This window comes from Phocoena sinus, chromosome 13 (assembly GCF_008692025.1).
Source record: "Phocoena sinus isolate mPhoSin1 chromosome 13, mPhoSin1.pri, whole genome shotgun sequence".
Lineage (NCBI taxonomy): Eukaryota > Metazoa > Chordata > Mammalia > Artiodactyla > Phocoenidae > Phocoena > Phocoena sinus.
Genome location: NC_045775.1, coordinates 21,104,127 through 21,122,747, shown reverse-complemented (window position 1 = coordinate 21,122,747; position 18,621 = coordinate 21,104,127). Strand labels below are relative to the sequence as shown.

Below are 18,621 nucleotides of genomic sequence, written 5' to 3'. Positions count from 1 at the left end.
TGCTTTGGGTAGTATAGTCATTTTCACAATATTGACTCTTCCAATCCAAGAACATGGTATTTTTCTCCATCTCTTTATGTCATCTTTGATTTCTTTCATCAGTGTTTTATAATTTTCTGAGTACAAGTCTTTCATCTCCTTAGGCAGGTTTATTCCTAGGTATTTTATTCTTTTTGTTACAATGGTAAATGGGAGTGTTTCCTTCATTTCTCTTTCTGATTTTTTTGTTGTTGGTGTATAGGAATGCCAGCGATTTCTGTGCATTAATTTTGTATCCTTCAACCTTACCAGATTCATTGATTAGTTCTAGTAGTTTTCTGGTGGCATCTTTAGGATTTTCTATGTATAGTATCATGTCATCGGCAAACAGTAACAGTTTTACTTCTTCTTTTCCAATTTGTATTCCTTTTATTTCTTTTTCTTCTCTGATTGCCGTGCCTAGGACTTCCAAAACTATGTTGAATAAGAGTGGCGAGAGGGCTTCCCTGGTGACGCAGTGGTTGAGGGTCCGCCTGCCAATGCAGGAGACACGGGTTCATGCCCCGGTCCAGGAAGATCCCACATGCCGCAGAGCGGCTGGGCCCGTGAGCCATGGCCTCTGAACCTGTGCATCCAGAGCCTGTGCTCTGCAACGGGAGAGGCCACAACAGTGAGAGGCCCATGTACTGCAAAAAAAAAAAAGAGTGGCGAGAGTGGACATCCTTGTCTTGTTCCTGATCTTAGTGGAAATGCTTTCAGTTTTTCACCACTGAGTATGATGCTTGCTGTGGGTTTGCCATATATGGCCTTTATTGTGTTGAGGTGGGCTCTCTCTATGCCAATTTTCTGGAGAGTTTTTATCATAAATGGGTCTTGAATTTTGTCAAAAGCTTTTTCTGCAACTGTTGAGATGATCATGTGGCTTTTATTCCTCATTCGTTAATATGGTGTATCACATTGATTGATTTGCGTGTATTGAAGAATCCTTGCATCCCTGGGATAAATCCCACTTGATCATGGTGTATGATCCTTTTAATGTGCTGTTGGATTCTGTTTGCTAGTATTTCATTCAGGATTTTTGCATCTATGTCCATCAGTGATATTGGTCTATAATTTTCTTTTTTCTGTATTATCGTTGTCTGGTTTTGGTATCAGGGTGATGGTGGCCTCATAGAATGAGTTTGGGCATGTTCCTTCCTCTGCAATTTTTTGGAAGAGTTTGGCAAGGATTGGTGTTAGCTCTTCTCTAAATGTTAGATAGAATTTGCCTGTGAGCTGTCTGGTCCTGGACTTTTGTTTGTCGGAAGATTTTTAATTATGGTTTCAATTTCATTACTTGTGATAGGTCTGTTTGCATTTTCTAATTCTTCCTGGTTCAGTCATGGAAAATTGTACCTTTCCAAGAATTTGTCCATTTCTTCGTGGTTGTCCATTTTATTGGCATATAGTTGTTTGTAGTGGTCTCTTATAATCCTTTGTATTTCTGCAGTGTCAGTTGTGATTTCTCCTTTTTCATTTCTAATTTTACTGATTTGTGTCCTCTTCCTTTTTTTCTTGGTGAGTCTGACTAAGGATTTATCCATTTTGTTTATCTTCTCAAAGAACCAGCTTTTAGTTTTATTGATCTTTGCTATTGTTTTCTTGGTTTCTATTTCATTTATTTCTGCCCTGATCTTTATGATTTCTTTCCTTCTACTGACTTTGGGTTTTCTTTGTTCTTCTTTCTCTCCTTGTTTTCAGTGCAGGGTTTGATTTTTTATTTGAGATTTTTCTTGTTTCTTGATGTGAGATTATATTGCTATAGACTTCTCTCTTAGAACTTCTTTTGCTGCATCCCATAGGTTTTGGGTCGTCACGTTTTCATCATTTGTTTCTATGTATTTTTTAAATTTCTTCTTTGATTTCTTCAGTGATCTCTTCGTTATTTAGTAGCGCACTATTTAGCCTCCATGTATTTGTGTTTTTACAGTTTTTTTTTTTCCTGTAATTGATTTCCAATCTCATAGCATTATGGTCAGAAAAGATGCTTGATACAATTTCAATTTTCTTAAATTTTCCAGGACTTGATTTGTGACCCAAGATGTAATCTATCCTGGAGAATGTTCCATGTGCACTTGAGAAGAAAGTGTATTCTGCCACTTTTGGGTGGAATGTTCTATAAATATCAGTTAGATCTATCTGTTCTATTATGTCATTTAAAGCTTGTGTTTCCTTATTTATTTTCATTTTGGATGACCTGTCCATTGGTGTAAGTGGGGTGTTAAAAATCCCCTACTATTATTGTGTTACTGTCGATTTCTCCTTTCATGGTTGTTAGCATTTGCCTTATGTATTGAGGTGCTCCTATGTTGGGTGCATAAATACTTACAATTGTTATATCTTCTTCTTGGATTGATCCTTTGATCATAATGTAGTGTCCCTCGTTATCTCTTGTAACAGTCTTTATTTTAAAGTCTATTTTATCTGATATGAGTATTGCTACTCCAGCTTTCTTTTGATTTCCATTTGCATGGAATATCCTTTACCATCCCTTCACTTTCAGTCTGTATGTGTCCCTAGGTCTGAAGTCGGTCTCTTGTAGACAGCAAATATATGGGTCTTGTTTTTGTATCCATTCAGCCAGTCTGTGTCTTTTGGTTGAGACATTTAATCCATTTACATTCAAGGTTATTATTGATATGTATGTTCCTACTACCATTTTCTTAATTGTTTTGGGTTTGTTTTTGTGGGCCTTTTTCTTCTCTTGTGTTTCCCACTTAGAGAAATTTCTTTAGCATTTGTTGTAAAGCTAGTTCGGTGGTGCTGAGTTCTCTTAGATCTTGCTTGTCGGAAAAGCTTTTGACTTCTCCATCGAATCTGAATGAGATCCTTGTTGGGTAGAGTAATCTTAGTCGTGGGTTTTTCTCTTTCATCACTTTAAGTATATCCTGCCACTCTCCTCTGGCCTGCAGAGTTTCTGCTGAAAAATCAGCTGATTACCTTATGGGGATTCCTTTGTATGTTATTTTTTTGTTTTTCCCTTGCTGCTTTTAATATTTTTTCTTTGAATTTAATTTTTGTTAGTTTGATTAATATGTGTCTTGGTGTGTTTTTCCTAGGGTTTATCCTGTATGGGACTCTCTGTGCTTCCTGGACTTGGGTGACTATTTCCTTTCCCATGTTAGGGAAGTTTTCAACTATAATCTCTTCAAATATTTTCTCAGACCCTTTCTTTTTCTCTTCTTCTTCTGGGACCCGTATAATTTGAATATTGGTGCGTTTAGTGTTGTCCCAGAGGTCTCTGAGACTGTCTTCAATTCTTTTCATTCTTTTATCTTTATTCTGCTCCTTGGCAGTTATTTCCACCATTTTGTCTTCCGGATCACTTATTCATTCTTCTGCCTCAGTTATTCTGTTATTTGATTCCTTCTAGTGTATTTTTCTTTTCAGTTATTGTGTTGCTCATCTCTGTTTGTTTATTCTTTAGTTCTTCTAAATCTTTGTTAAACATTTCTTGTATTTTCTCAATCCACACCTCCATTCTATTTCCGAGATTCTGGATCATCTTTACTATCATTACTATGAATTCTTTTTCAGGTGGATTGCCTATTTCCTCTTCATTTATTTGGTCTTGTAGGTTTTTACCTTTCTCCTTCATCTGTGACATATTTTTTTGCCATCTCATTTTTTTTCTTTATGAGTTGGATTGTGTTCCTGTCTTACTGGTTGTTTGGCCTGAGGTTTCCAACACCGGAGTTGTAGGCTATTGGGTAGAGCTGGGTCTTGGTGCTGAGATGAGGAGCTCTATGAGACCTCACTCCGATGAATATTCCCTGGGGTCTGAGGTTCTCTGTTAGTCCAGTGGTTCGGACTTAGAGCTCCCACTGCAGATGCTTCGGCCAGACCCAGGGTTTGTGAACCAAGATCCCACAAGCTGCCTGGGGCGGCAAAAAAAAAAAAAAAAAAAAAGAATAACAAAGTAAAAAATAAGATTAGGGCTTCCCTGGTGGCGCAGTGGTTGGGAGTCCGCCTGCCGATGCGGGGGACATGGGTTCATGCTCCGGTCCGGGAGGATCCCACATGCCGCGGAGCGGCTGGGCCCGTGAGCCATGGCCGCTGGGCCTGCGCCCGGGGCCTGTGCTCCGCAAAGGGAGAGGCCACCACAGTGAGAGGCCCGCGTACCGCAAAAAAAAAAAAAAAAAAAAATAAGATTAGACTAGAAGCTAACAGATATGTTAGGAAGAATATAAAAATAAAAATATAGATGACTCAACAACCAGAAGGTACATCAGTACACAATAGTAAAAAAGAGGAGGGAAAAAAAAAAGGGGGGGGGAAAGCCTTAGCTGTGGAGGGCGGGGCCTAAGCGAGGGCGAGGTTTGGGTGGTGGGCGGGGCCAATGCTCAGGACCCACAGGGCTGGGAAAGGCCCTGGGAGCTGTGGGGGGTGGGGCTTAGGCTCCAGGAACAGAAGGGGCCCAGGCGTGCCCCCCATCCCTGGTCCCAAAGGCTAGGGGACCTCACCTGGGAGCTCAGCAGGCTCCCCGGCCTAAGTGGGCCAGGCGATCACCCTCTGCTCCTCTCCGGCTGCTCTCCGAGAGTCACTCTCACCTGCTTCTCCTGATCTCCCCAGCCTCAGGGGTGCCAATCCTGTCTGGCCTCCACTTCTCCTCCCCCCTCCGTCCTACTGGTTCACTTTGGGGTTCCTCCCGTCTCCTTGGGTGTTAGAGTCCCCCACCAGCGGCCAGCAGGCGCACCTTTTGGCTTTTACGAATAATATTGCCATAAACATTCGTGTACAAGTTTCTGTGTGGATGTATGTTTTCATTTCTCCTGGGTATACTCTTAAGAACGGAATTGCTGAGTTTTACGGTAACTATGTTTAACTCTTTGAGGAACTGCCAAACTGTTTTCCACAGCGGCTGAGCAATTTTTCATTCCCACCACCATTGTAGAAGAGTTCCAATTTCTCCACAACCTTGCCAACGCTTATTTTCTGTATTTCTTATTGTAGCCAATGTTTCAATAAATTGAGCTCAATTAATAATAAGCAATTTTGTCATTAAAGATTTTTTGAAATCACCATTTGAACAGCCATTTCTCATCGTTTGCTTTTTTACAAAAGTTCATTGAAATATTCATCTTATTGTTGGACACAGTTTATCCAAATTTTTCCTATTAATACTGCTACAATAAATGTTCTTGTACATAAATCTTTGTCTATATTTCTGTTTACTTCTCTAGTCTCTAGAATATATTTACAGGAGTGGAACTACTTGGTAAAGTAGTATGAAACTGTTAAGGCTTTTGATAAATATTACCAAATTAATTCCCAGAAACATACCAATTTCTATCACAGCATTCAGAGTATATTATCACTTAAAAAAACTTTTATTAATATGATAGGCAAAAGTAAGTGCTACCTTATTTTAAATGTACACTTCTTTGCCAACGAAATGGACTTTTCCCCCCAATCTATTGTTCATTTGCATTTCTTTTATGAAGTATGTCTTTCATCCACAGTTTGACTGTTGTTTAGTGCTTTTCTTACTGATTTGTAAGTTTTTTAACATTAAGAATGTATTTATAAGCTCAGTAAGGAAATGGAGGCCTTGATCAGCATACCAACCAGACCTAACAGACATATACAAAACATTCCACCCAACAACAGCAGAATACATTCTTCAAGTGTACATGGAATATTCTCCAGGATAGCCCACATGTTACGTAACAAGTCAATAAATTTAAAAAGATTGAATGGGAACTACAGACTCCAGGTGACACTGATGTGTCAGTGTAGGTTCACTGATGTTGACATGAGGGAAGCTGTGGAGTGTGGGGCAAGGGGAGTGTACTTTTTGCTCAGTTTTGATGTGAACCTAAAACTGCTATAAAAAATAAAGTCTATTAAAAATTAATAACTTGTGTACTAACACAGTAAAAAAGATATACCAAGGCACATCCAACATGTCTGAACTCAACGTTTTTATTAATAGGTAGAATATTCAATAGTCAATAAGTACTCGCTCATGCCCTGAATGGTGAAAGCTCTCCCTCACCCCCAAATTCTTATACTTCAAGTCTGGGCAATGAAACTGCCAGGTAAAAGTGGAACATCACATAGGGAAAAGCAAGGTCCTTTTCCCCCTAAAGTCCCCCTGGGAGCAGAACCAGGAAGATTATGTAGAAAAAGAATTAGTCACTTTAAGTGTTCACTTAAATCCAAACTCCTTCAGGAGAGATTAAGACATATTAAAATGCTCAGAGGTCATCCAACCATTGAAATTTCTGTATAATTGACAACTGGGTCATTCTGGAATAGGGCAGGGCAGGCATGCCTATTTCTGTGGGAAACACTCCACTCTAGTAAGCGTGGAGCCATTTGAGAATGGACTGCCAATGTCACAGGTGGGAGTCCAGCAACATTATCTATCCATAGTAAGGCTCCCCATCAGGCTGCCCTGCTCTAAAGCTGAAGCTGTAGACGGGGTACACATGACCAGGGGAAACCAAAACCATGATTTAAGACTTAGAAAAACGGAAAGAAGTGTTTCTAATGAGTCATGCGATATAATTTGCAAGTCCGTACAAGAACTGGTAATAACTAAAGTTAGTTAACAATATTCAAACTGCCCATCAGTTGTATGGTATGTTCTCTGTAAAACTCCACCTGTGTGTGAAAAGTAAAGTTAAAATGTCTAGAAGTGATCTTTCAGGTGTCAGTTTACTTCCCAAAACACCAACTACCAGTGTGACTGCCTGCTGGCCGGCATCAGTATACTCCACCAGTCCATACTGGTTCAACTAACTGGCTCAGCTTGGATTCCTGTTCGTTGACAGTTCTGCTAAAGTAAAACATCTGGATGTCTGGTCTAGCTTTAATGGACAGCAGGTACAGTGTCGGACTAATGACAGAGGAAAAATTCTGACAATTCCAGTTATCAGGTCAAACCACTGTGTCTACTGAATAAAGCCAATTCAGGTGTCAGTGTCCCTGGGAGAGGCTGTGGAGACCCCAGTTTACCTGAGTGAAAGAAAAATGCTGCATCCCAGGATCATATGTCAGAGATTAAATGAACCTAACAAGGTAGAAAGAGTACACACATTAGAAAACAATGAAGCACTTATAAGTGGGATTCTCTGAGTTGCTAGATTGAAAATCCAGTCCAGCAGCCTTGGCTGGACTCAGTGTCATTGTAGGACAGAGTGTTATCATTTTACTGGTCCTGCGCTCGTGCCAACCCAAGCTCACACCAGCCCCCTTTCTTCAATTTGCCTTGAATACAGGACAGTTACAAGGATTCACTACTCTTAAGAGTTGAACCCATCTGATTGGTAAGGAAGAACTGAGGCAATGGAACATGTCTTGGGGCCCTTGGACAGTCCTGCCTAGCAGTCCTAAACCTTGGTCCTTTGCCAGGCGGGGTTTCTTTTTTTCTGGGAAAAATGGTCATGGCTGACTGCCACTAGAAGAGCAGGGTTCTTCCCAATGTGGTAATGTAGTTACATCCTAACAAGGAAAGAGAACAAAAGTGTGAGATGCTATAGTCCTCACGACCTCACGTTGTATCAAGACTTTTCTATGCTTGCTTCTTTATAATCTTGCTGCTGGAAATGGAGGCAGCATCTCAGGGCAGCCTGTGAAGGGGAAAGTGGCAGCTGGCCATCTCAGGTGTTTAGGACGGAAGCAGAAACCAGCCCACGGAAGTTGGAGCAGGCAGTGCACCTCTAGCACTGCTTATACTTTTTGAAACATTTAAGGAAAGAAGCTTGAGGTGAGAACCGAAAACCCATGCAGTTAGCTGACTAATTATTATAGTCTCAAGTCAAAAATTAAAAGGGACTTTGGTGATAAACCCTTGACTCTTGGAGTTCTAAACCTTTCACTCACTGCCTATAAAATGAACGAATTAATAAATTAAGGTCCTGGGAACAAAGGAGACACCCTCTGATCACTGGCCAAGAATTCCTCTAGGAGACTCTCCCCAACTTTTCCAAGCATAAAATACTCAAGCTACCAAGGCAAATCCTGGGACGCAAATCACAGGGACAAGTGAGACAATACATGAGCAAGAGGAGTGTGTCCAGAACCCTCGACAGACCAAACTTTAGAATGGGCTTTCCTTGCCAGAAGCTCAATTACAGCCAGTGGCTACAATCTTCGGGAGGGCGGGGGGCTGAAGAACGTGCAGGTGCTCCAATTTTGTCCTCCTGTCCACAACTACAGGAATTCCTGTGTGAAGAGGCACAGAGGAAAGCTAGAAATCAAATCTGTGTCCTTTATTCCACCGAGCAGGCATACCCATGGGCCACATCATGTCTCAACTGACTGCTGAAGGTTCCCTGGGCCCAAGGCACACGATTACCTGGGCTCTGCTCTCCAGACAGATGGTAGGGGTGGGCAGCAGAGAAAGGCTGAACACTGGGGCAGAGATCCCCCAGCACTGAAGGGGAATGGAGAGTGAGGAAGTAGGACCACAATGGAAGGGGCAGTGAGGGGCCTTGAAGGACCCAAGTTGAGCATTTTGAGGTGAGAGGCCTTTCCACCCAGGCCTCCATGTCCACTGACAGCCACACCCAGGGTGTGGTAGAGGCGAAGCTGCTGCCACCCACTGAGGTGCTATATTCTTCTGGATTCTTCTGGAGGTCCCTTTCTTTTTTCTGCTGCGGCTGAAGTCTGGGAGCAGGAATCATTTGTCGGAAGAAGGCAGAAACCACTTGCTGGAGTCCCACCTTTTTGGAGATGAGCTGTCTGAGGTTTCAGGAATGAGAGGGAAGGAAGTGGAGAGCAGGAGACAAGAGAGGAGGCGAGAGAGGCTACCAGCCCAAGGACAGAGGCTGGGAGCTGTGTGCAATCGGGCAGAGCAGTGCTCAGTGGAATCGTGGGTAGGAGGCTGAGATACCCCTGGGCTCAGCTGCTGCCAAAGTGGAAGAACTGAGGCAGAGGCAGCCAACCACTTGCCTAGGAGACAGAACTTAGGCACCACGTAACAAAGACTCCCATGCAGAACTGCCACCCTCTCCCCGCCAGCAGTCTCAGAGGGTCTGCTCCAGACAGAACCCAGCAGCCAGGGAGGCAGGGCCTACTGCTGGGGTATCATGGCAAATGCCCAGTTCAAGAAGGCCACTGTGGTTTCCTGTAGGCAGAGCCAGGTCTGGTGGGCAGCCTCACTGAGCTGTGTCTTCACGCAGTCCCAGGTCACCCCACCTCTGGGAGGAAAGGAGAACATTTGTGGAGGTTGGAACGCGGTGACGTGCAGCTGCGTCGAGTCACAGGGCTGTAGCTCACACTCACAACCCGCATCCCAAAGTGGCCAAGGGATGAGCAGGGGCCAGGGCAGAGCGAGAGACTCAACAGAGGAGCCTTGGAGCTCCCTGGAGAAAGGGCGTGCCCCGGGCAAGGGTCTCACCTGCACGCCTCATGGCAGCGCTCCTGGACGCGGGCCAGGGCCTCAAGCAGCATGTGCCACGTGGGCAGCAGGACGTTCTGGTAAAGAAACAGGAGCAGCTCCCTCAGAGAACGGAGCAGCTGGTTCAGGGCATCAGGGAGCTGGATCTGTAGCTGGACCGTGGAGAACGGACGGGATTAGAGTGGCCAGGGAATGCAGTCCACATGGGGCTGCACCTTCCCAAGAACTCAGCCCCTGGCGAGAGCAGCCTTCTCTGACCTCCCTGTCTCTGGCTTACCCTCTGGGAGAGGCTGGTGAGGCTGTCACCGAACCAGGCAAGGTGGGAGGCACAGTGGGCAGAAAGGAAGCTGACTGTGGCACTGGTGTGGGCCCAGGCCAGCTGCAAGCTGGGCCTCACCATGGTCAGCAAGTGGGAACCCCAGGTCGGCAATGTCTCCTCCAGCCAGCTGTAGGAGAAGGCATAGGGGAGGAAGGAGGTCTCTGAGTTTTCACAGGCAATTTGGCCCAAGAACAGCTGGGGCAAGGGAGGCCTTGGGAAAGGAAAACCACCATCACTTCCCACTGATTGTCAATGCCTGAAAACGCAAGCCCTCTCTCTCCCACCCCACCCCTCCCCAGGAGGTGCTCACCTGTAGCCTTGCAGGCTGTAGGAGTAGATCTTGATACATGCTTGTTGGCCAGCAGGCAAGACACCAGATGAATGAAGCAACCGGCCAGAAAAGGAGGCTGAGTAAAGGGGGCCTCGGGTGAGCTGGGAGGTGAGCGGGGAAGGGATCGGAGAGACAGACACTACAGGCCCCAGGGCAGACCCAGTGAGGGGTGGGGCAGAACTCAGTGTGCTCCTGGGGCTGCAGAGCTGCCTCCAGTCTGCTCTGGAGCATACACGGAGGGAGGATGCAGGCCAGGGGAGCAAGAAGGGTGCAGCCAGGTGGAGCCCAGGGCTTAGGCATCAAGAAGCCTCGGCTTTGAGGGTCGGCCCTTCTATTTCCTAGCTGTATTTTAGCTAATTGGTAAACTTTTCTGAGCCTCAATTTCCTCAGAAGTTAAAAACAAGATACACATCTACTCAAATGAGACCATGAATATGCAAGCATTTCTATACTGCAAAGCACCTGTCTGATCTGAGGTGTGATTGAAACGTCTGTCAGAAAAGTGTTTGTTCCGGATTGTGTTGGGGGCGGGGAGTGCTACATCCAGCTCTGTGTCCCCATAGAGAGCCCCAGGCTGTCTCCCTTGCCTGCCAATCCCTGCTTACCCTGGAAAGAGCTGTGTGACCGGAAGTCATGGCACAGGAAACCTATGGCAAAGACCAGCACCAACAGGAGTAGCCGCGTCCAGGGCAGCCAGAAGCCCCGTGCCTGCTGCAACAGACTCTAGGAGAAGGGGTAGAGAGCAGCGGTCAGAAGGGAGAGGGGCTGCTCCTTGCCTCGTAAGGCAGGCCTCGAGCTAGGCCTTCCAGGGAGAGGATCCCGCCCTCACATTACCCAGGAGGTAGTGCGGGCTCCAAGGACAGGTGGGGCAGGAATGGGACACAGACCCACCCCAGGGTGTGCTGAGACAGCGACGCAGAACAGTTTGTGGGGCTGGGGGAGGGCTGGGCGCTGGCACCTTGCAGGCCGCGTCACAGGTGATGACATCCTGGTTGCTGCAGCTGCCCTTCCCTAGCAGATCCTGGTTGGTAAGCTTGAAGGACTGAATGGTTTCTTGCAAAGACTTCTGTGTCTATAGGGTAAGAAAAGTCTAGGCTGAGATCGTAAGATTTGGCCCAGGACGGAACCCTGAGCCTCCATTCTGCTTCGTTTTCCATGCCAGATGTGCTAACAGAGCACCTTCTCAGAAAGGGGGGACAGTGGCTGAGGGGTATGAACCCAGAACCCAGATGAGGCTCAGCCTGCCATGTCCTCCCAGCTCCTTACCTTCTTGGGAATCCGCTCCCAGGACCTGAGCAAGTGCTCCAGCAGCAGGCTGCGGGGAAAGCACAACCCCTTCCAATCAGGAGGCCCACTTGGCCCCTTCCATCCCCCTGTCCTCCATGAGGCCCCGCTCCTTCAGGCTGAAAGATAGCCACCTCCCCGCCCCCTGCAGAGGAGCAGCTTCCTAGAGGCCTCCCAGCAGTGTTCCCACTGAGCTTGAGGGGCATGAGCCTCAACAAGCGACAAACGTCCCCCTTCTGCTTCTAGGACAGGGACACACCAGAAACGTGAATTAAGGCTTCTCTGTGTGGATCAGGGGCGGGTGACCCTCCCACCCCCACCTGCCTGGACTGTAACAGGTGCTTGGGGTACAGCTGCCTCCAGACGCCGGTGCTGAAGGGGTCCACCGTCAGGCACTCGGTCAGGCTGCTCAGGAGCTGCACAGGGGACAGGAGAAGGGAGACACTGCTGGGGCCCGGGGCTGGCGGCAGGGAGACTGCTGGGAGGTAATCCCCCTCTCCTAAGTGAGGCCATCCAGGCAACACATCCACCCTAAAGGATGGAGAAATTGTGCCCATACCCCAAAACTCTCCAAGAGGCTGTAAAGGGGGAGGCCAGGGCTCCTGAGCTCGAAGTTCACTTGTCTGCAAGGGGCAGGATATCAGAGACCAGCCAGGCCTGAATGTGCCTCTTTTCAGCTCCATTCTTCTGAGGGCAGAGCATGTCAGGAGTGAGCTAAGGGGATGCCCAGAAAACGGGCTCCCTGAAGCAGGGCCTTTGTCAGCAGATAAGGACCTCTGTAGCAGACCCCTGGGAAGGAAAAAGGAGCCTCCCACCATTTCCTCACCTCTTTCTTCATCTCCGGAGGGCAGCCAGGGGTGGCTCTGGACAGGAAGGAGGGGAAGTAGGTGTGCAGGGTGGATTCCGGCTTCGCCCCAAATGCCAGCACCTTCAGTCGTGGGTAGAGCTGACAGAGCTGCTCCTGCAGGCTGTGGAGGGGGTTGAGAGGAGAGGCAGGCACAGCTCTAAATGGATTTGTGCGCTGTGTCCCTTCTGCCTGCCTCAGAGTCCACACCCTGCCCAAGGCGGGCAGTCATGAAGGGCCTTGTGATGGTTCTGCATCTTTCTAGACTCGGAGACTTCTTGGAAAATTTGCTCAGAGTCATGGGTCCCCTCCCCAGGAAAATGCCCACATGCCAATCACACTTGAGGGCCCATATAATTCCAGGGGTTCAATGATCCCTTGTACTTGCAGGCTGATAATCTCAGATGTAGAGTGGCTGGAGGGGAAGGGACATATATTGTCTACTCCTAACCCTCTGCTGGGATCTATCACAGCAGGTGTGCCCCAGGGCAGCCCTACCTGGGAGTCAGGGAGTTGTTGGGCATATAGGCAAAGTCCAGAAGTGGGAATAAGTCCTTGGGGCCAATCATGCCAAAGCCCTTGGTGAGGTTGGGGTGCATCCTGTGGAGGAAGAAAGAAACAGGCTTGTTGGGGATCACCTGCCCGGGCCATGGACACAGCTAAGAATAACATCTAAGAAAAAAGGGCATACCCTAGCTGCAAAAAAAAAAAAAAAAAAAAAAAAAAGGGCATAAACTCTACCCCATCCCCCTCCCCTTCCTGGCTCCCTCCCTTTCCTTCTTCCCCATCACATTGTGAGTTGGGAGGAGCTGGTCCTGATTTTCCTCACATCTACAGAAACCAGGATCACAGCATCCCATTTTGCTGAAACAGCCACTGGAAAACACCCTGGGCCTTGGCCTTGCTGTGCCCTGCCGTTACTCACAGGAGCAGCCGATCCAGGTATGCAATGGCGAATGGAGACAGAGACTTGATGCCCAGCACAGGCAGCATGATCCCCAGCCACACTGTGGAGACAAAGGTCAGGGAGGAAGCCTCAGGCCTGGATCCACTGAGAACATTAAAGAGCAACTTGCTGGCTCCAAAACCTCCCTCTTTCTTCCCCACTTCCTCGTTACCTCTCAGTCCCTCGGTGAGATTGGCAAAACCTGCTTGACCCAGGGCCCACATGATGGTCAGACACTTTGCTGGTCGGCTCTGGTGGGACCTCAGCAGTTCCAGGAACTGAGGAGACCGGTGGGAGAGACAGGTTGGGATAGGGCAGAGCGCCAGGAGCACCCCCCAAGCCAGGGAGGAAGAGAGATGTCAACTGAGAGAGGAGGGGCAGGCTGTGGGACAGGGCAGCAGCACGGCAGCATGGCGGAGCGATTCAGAGGGCAGGCTCCGGCACCAGGCTGTGGCCTCCATCCATACTTGCCACTTACTAGTTGACCAACTCTATGAAAGTTACTGAACCCCTCTGTGGCTCAATCTTCTCATCTACAAAGTGGGAACAGCAGCAGTACCTACCTCATATAATGTACAGAGTAGACACAGTAAGCGCTAACAATGTCAGATGTGATCATCTGTCTTACAGGACCTCCCACTACCCCTTAATTGGGTCTAACAGTGTAGATTCCGCGCAGTCTCCCCAATCCTAGCCTCCCGATGTCCCCACCATGACCCTGAGCTCACCTTGCCCAGGTTCATGGTGGCGATCTTGGGCTTGTCCTGCAGAATGGCCTGGATACAGATGCGGTAACCGTGTAGTGACTCCCCTGGAGACAGATACATTCTCAGACCTACATATACTAATCAGCATCCCAAACCCGTAACCTCCCTTTTGACAGCTGAGAGCCCAGAGCCCAGGCCCAGCGAGTCCTAACATCCTCCTCCTTTTCCAAAAGAGTGTTGAGGTTAGCACGCTTCTCTGCTGAAACGGAACCACCCAGCTACTCCTGAAGCAGGAAAAAGGGGGTTGGCTCCCCAGATGGGACTGGGCTATCCCTCACGGGCCCCTCTCACCTGGCGTCTTATCCAGCTCTTGTAGCATGGTGAATAGACAGTGGTCAAAAAAGAGCTCCAGAGACTCCGCTGCCTTTGCCAGTAGCCCTCGGATGATCCCACGCAGCTCCCGGCTCACCAGGCTGTAGGGATAATCTGCGGCCGAGAGGCCTCGTATGAGTGCTAGGACCAGAAGCCCCTGCCAGCTCTGAGAGCTCTGGTTTGCCCCCTGAGAACGGTAAGTGGAGGCAGAGGTCACTGCGCTGTGGCTGGCATCCTCCCTTTTTCAATGCGGTCCGGAAACTTTTAAGCCATGATGATTTGAGAACAGCTGAAATCACCCATGTAAATCGGGGCAGTAGGGGGCATTGGGCTCAGTTACTAAGTGACATGCTTACGCACAGCCCTTCCATAATTTCCTTGAACTTGTCTGGAGAACTAACCGTGAGTATGCTGGCTTAGTGTGGGCTCACTTGGAGGTACTTGGAGCTTGTAGTTGAGATAGCTGGCCAGGTCCTTCAACCACACAGATGGGTTCCCAGAGAACACGCTTTGGCTCTTGTCCAGTTCCTTCTGCAGAGCTGCCACGTCCAGCTGCCAGGGACACAGGACCCTCATGGTGAGTTGTGGGTACAGGGTAATGGGGTAGAGGTGGGAAAATGGTTGAACTAGGTGGTGGTAGGAAGAACAAAGGGTTTCTGCTTTTAAACGAAAGTATGTGGAATGCCACACTTTTGCTGAATCCAGATCTTTAGGAAACAGAGGCCATGACAGCTGCAATTGCTGATCTCAAGGACTAATACTCTTGGGCCCTTCACAGGTTCAAGGGGAAAAACAGAAGACTAGATGGAAAATGAAAGATCACTCCTTCCTTGTGGAGAGGAACCACAAGCAGTTTTTCTAAATCCTCCCTGTATCTCTGGATTTTCAAGGCCCTCCTCTCACTAATCTTTCTCTATAAACGTATTTCCTTTCCATCCTAAGTGCAAACACTGTGCCCCTTGGGGTTTCCAGCCTTTCCTGAACGCCTCCTCTCGGCCCGCAATGTCCCACATTCCACAGGTCCCTGAGCCGCCTGTCCCCCTCCCGCTCCTCTCATTTTCTCTACTCCTTGAGTCCTCATTCTTGCCCTGCCTAAAGCCTAGGCACACTCACAGCTTTCAGTGCCTCCTCCAGGCTGCGAAAGCGGCCCTGCTTCTGGTTCTGGTTGGTGAGCGTGGCCACCTTCTTAGTCTGCTTCTTGTTCCCCGGTTTCTTAGGCTCCACAGCAGGGGGTGGAACCTGCTCCTTATTCTGCCGCTTCATGATTTTCTCAAAGCCCCGCTCATACAGGGTGCTTGTCGTCTGGATTGGAGCTGGGGTAATGACAGGCAGAGAAAGGGGGGCAGCCCTGAGTCAGGAGGGCCTCACAGGAACAGTGGTCCCTTCCTCCACACTGTCACCTAATTCATCTCCAGGGAGGATCCTGCCTCAAAGCCCCTTCTTGCTGTCCTGCTTCAGGAGCAGGGCAGGGAGCCCTCCTGGCTGCTTCTTCAGTAATCACAGCTCGTGAGTTCGTGGGCTCTTTCAGAGAGATGAGGCGTTTCTTTATTAGGAAATCAGAGTATGTGAGAATCGGTGGTCGGGGGTGGGATACGGACGGCTGGCTTCTTTGTTGAATGGCTACCAGTCTGGGAGGTCAGGATTTTTCCATCTTGGTTCTACCCCAGTTCCTTTTGGTTCAGATGTGACAACTCTATAATCAACAAGTGGCAAGCTTTCTCCACTCCTCCAGGAGGCTTTGAGGAAACCGGCACCACTTAGAATAATACTTGGTGGGTGTGGACAGTGTGTGGTGGGTCATTTCTCCCAGTGCAGGGCCTCATGTGCGTCCCAGTCCCCACGCCCACTCCCGACCTGCTGGTTACTTAAGGCGGGGGCACCGTGTATAATGAACCAGGATGCCTCTCCGCAGCTCTCGGACACCTGCCCGGAGAGGCCAGGCCAGGGCCCGGGAAAAGCTGGTAGGGCGTATGTGCAGTCAGCTGAGCGTCCGAAGACCAGAATCCCGGTCCCCACTGATATGGGATCCTGGACAAGGCATCTAACTTCGCTGGGCCTCAGTTTACTCATTTGAGAGGCAAGGACAGCGACTTCCCTCGCGCTGTCCACCTCCCGTGAGGCTCAAAATAGGCAATGCCAGGGTAGCGCCGGCTGAACTGGGAGGTACCGATCGGCAGGAGAGCTCGCGCCTCCAGGAGCCCGGGGGTGTTTTGACCCTCTGGGCTCGGGTAGCTGCTCCCTACCACCCGTGGGGGCAGGCCCGGGGCCGGGCGGCGGCGGCGGGCCGGGTGGGTACTCACGGGTCAGGTCGTATTTCCACACTCCGTTCGCCTCTCCGAGGGCCCGGCGGTCCCCTCCGCCGCCTTTACCACTGCTGCCGGCCCCAGGCCGCCGCCCCTTCTTCACCACCTCCCAGCGCCCCCCACCCGCCGCCCTGGCCGACATGACTCCGAGCCTCCCGCCACGGCCACCTCCCTGGACTTTCCTGTCCGGCGCGGACGCGCAGCGCTCTGCCACGTCTCCTCGCAGGGCCTCGCGGCGTCACGTCACGTGACGCCACCCGCAAGGCAGCCTGGGACTTGTAGTCTTTCGTGTTTGCCTGGTTCTCCCACTCCAGGGGTCGGGTCGGCGTCGGGGCCTTTTCGCAGCAAAAAACCAGCGAGGCAAAGATGTTGAGATGAGCGGCTTTTGCATTCAGACAACTTTTATTGAGCAAAATGTGAAGGCATTGGGTGACTTGGTGGAAATTTAACTGTTTCTGTTTTTCTTTCCGTTCTAGTTGTGCAAGAAAGATGGAATGAAAATAGTTCTCCTCGTCTCCCAGGAGAGTTTGAAGATTAAATGCTTCCTTCCTTGTAGGAAAGTGCTAGTTTTTCTGTTGCTAGTGATTAAACTTTGGGTTTAATGAGCTATAAAAATCTGTTCTGCAGGAACAAGGAAGAGGATGGAGTTTGAGGGAAGAGGCAGTATTTGGAGGGCAGGAAGTGGAGAGCGGAGAGTCCTTCTGGTAGGAGGCACAGAAAAGTCTGGGGCCCTGGTACAGCCAGCGCTGGGTTTCCCCTTCCAGGCAATGGGAAAGAAAAGATTCTGACTCCCACCACAAGAGTCAGTCCCAAGTCCCAGATGTGGCAGGGAAGGGATCGAGAGCTGCAGACCTGGGGAACCACTCAGACAGGTTACTGCTCAGACATCCACTATCTCCCGAGGGCCCTCTGCCAGGCTTGTAGTATCACGTGAGACCTCAAAACTTGAAGCATCCCAGCAGGGGAGGATGAGCGAAGGTGAACTGGAAGGGATCTATCACGATTAAGGAAATGTGCTATTTCATGTACACTCCTACATTTGAGGACGGGATTCACACCTGCCATACTGAGGAACAAGACAGGCAAGCCGTTATAGTAAGAACGAATAGAGTTCAGTTTCCCAGAGGACGAATAGCTTAGGGAGTGATGAACTCCTTTAGGAAGGGGATCAGAGAAGGCTCCTTGAAGGAGACGGCACTTGAGATGGGTCCTGAGGAATGGGCAAATTTTCATTGGCTGGGGATTAGGACAAGTGGAGAGAACAGGCCAGTTGTATGGATTTATTGATTTAAGCAGAGGCCTAGCGGTGGGACACAGCGTGGCAAGGCTGGGAGACTGGAAGTAGTTCAATGTGACAGTGCTTAAGGGATTTTGGAGGGGATGCGGTCGGAAAGGGATCTGAGTCCATATGCCATGGGCCTTGCCTGCCAAATTCGGACTTTGTCCTCCAGACCCTGGGAAGCCAGTAGGAAAGGGGCACATCTGCTTCTGGGAAGGTAAATGGGGATATGTGAAGGATGGGATGGGGTGGGGGAAAGGCAGGAAGGGGGATATAACCGGCTCTTGCTGCCTCCTCCTGCCTGCCCTCCAGCCCCTTCAGGCCTGACCATAGCTGACTTTGCCTCTGAGATGCAGTGCTTTTGGCAAGGAACAGATTTGAGCTGATCATTAATCAATTCGTTTTTTTCAGGTCATTGGTTTAGCTCTACTCAGACACTATCTTCTCTTTGTTCTACCTCTTCTGTGTCACACGTATGGTCACAGAAGAGACACGGTTTTTGGAAGAGAAACAGAACGGGCTTTCCATAGAGGCAAAGAAGGGGGGTGCTCCATGGTGGAAATGTATAGAAAGGGAGGGGCTTTATTTCCTATCTTTCCTTAGAAGAGTCTGGCAGGTCATCTGTTGTGACTTGGCATCTAAGGGATAGAAGTCATTCACTTACTTATCCAGTAGCATTTCCTAAGCACCTTCTTCTCTACCTAAGCACCTAGCACGGTGCTAGGTGGAGCTAGAGGACACACCTCACTTGCTTGAGAGGAACTCGAAGCTTGTGTGGGAGACAACCGTGTGAACAGAAAATTATGGTTCACCATCTTAAATGTTGCAGACATTGGGAAGGAGGCAGTGGCTTCACATCCTTGAGCTCT

The 18,621-nt window shown here is 48.9% G+C and overlaps 1 protein-coding gene across 2 annotated transcripts; it reads right to left on the bottom strand.

Annotated features, from left to right (window-relative positions):
* Positions 1-5,923: 5,923 nt before the first annotated feature.
* Positions 5,924-16,652, bottom strand: TMEM214 (transmembrane protein 214). 2 transcript variants are annotated; one of them, XM_032653066.1, is made up of 17 exons: positions 16,471-16,652; positions 15,284-15,483; positions 14,572-14,722; positions 14,150-14,284; positions 13,820-13,902; positions 13,264-13,369; positions 13,071-13,152; positions 12,644-12,745; positions 12,128-12,269; positions 11,626-11,717; positions 11,284-11,332; positions 10,976-11,089; positions 10,623-10,740; positions 9,997-10,093; positions 9,645-9,813; positions 9,368-9,519; positions 5,924-9,167 (listed from the first exon to the last, which is right to left on the bottom strand). In XM_032653066.1, exons 1-17 carry the CDS (start codon positions 16,613-16,615, stop codon positions 9,041-9,043), a joined length of 2,064 nt encoding a protein of 687 aa, XP_032508957.1. In that variant the 5' UTR covers positions 16,616-16,652; the 3' UTR covers positions 5,924-9,040. The 2 variants fall into 2 exon arrangements, with proteins under 2 accessions (XP_032508957.1, XP_032508958.1); XM_032653067.1 differs by having other exon boundaries at positions 5,924-8,190.
* Positions 16,653-18,621: the final 1,969 nt, after the last annotated feature.

What these genes read in the sequence shown, in the direction of transcription:
- TMEM214 (XM_032653066.1), bottom strand. Translation starts at nt 16,615, where the DNA reads ATGTCGGCCAGGGCGGCGGGTGGGGGGCGCTGGGAGGTGGTGAAGAAG. An exon ending in TCTCACCGAGGGACTGAGAG is followed by an intron (nt 13,153 to 13,263) that starts GTAACGAGGAAG and finishes TTGTCTCCACAG; the next exon opens with TGTGGCTGGGGATCATGCTG. An exon ending in TCACCAGCCTCTCCCAGAGG is followed by an intron (nt 9,520 to 9,644) that starts GTAAGCCAGAGA and finishes TCCACGGTCCAG; the next exon opens with CTACAGATCCAGCTCCCTGA.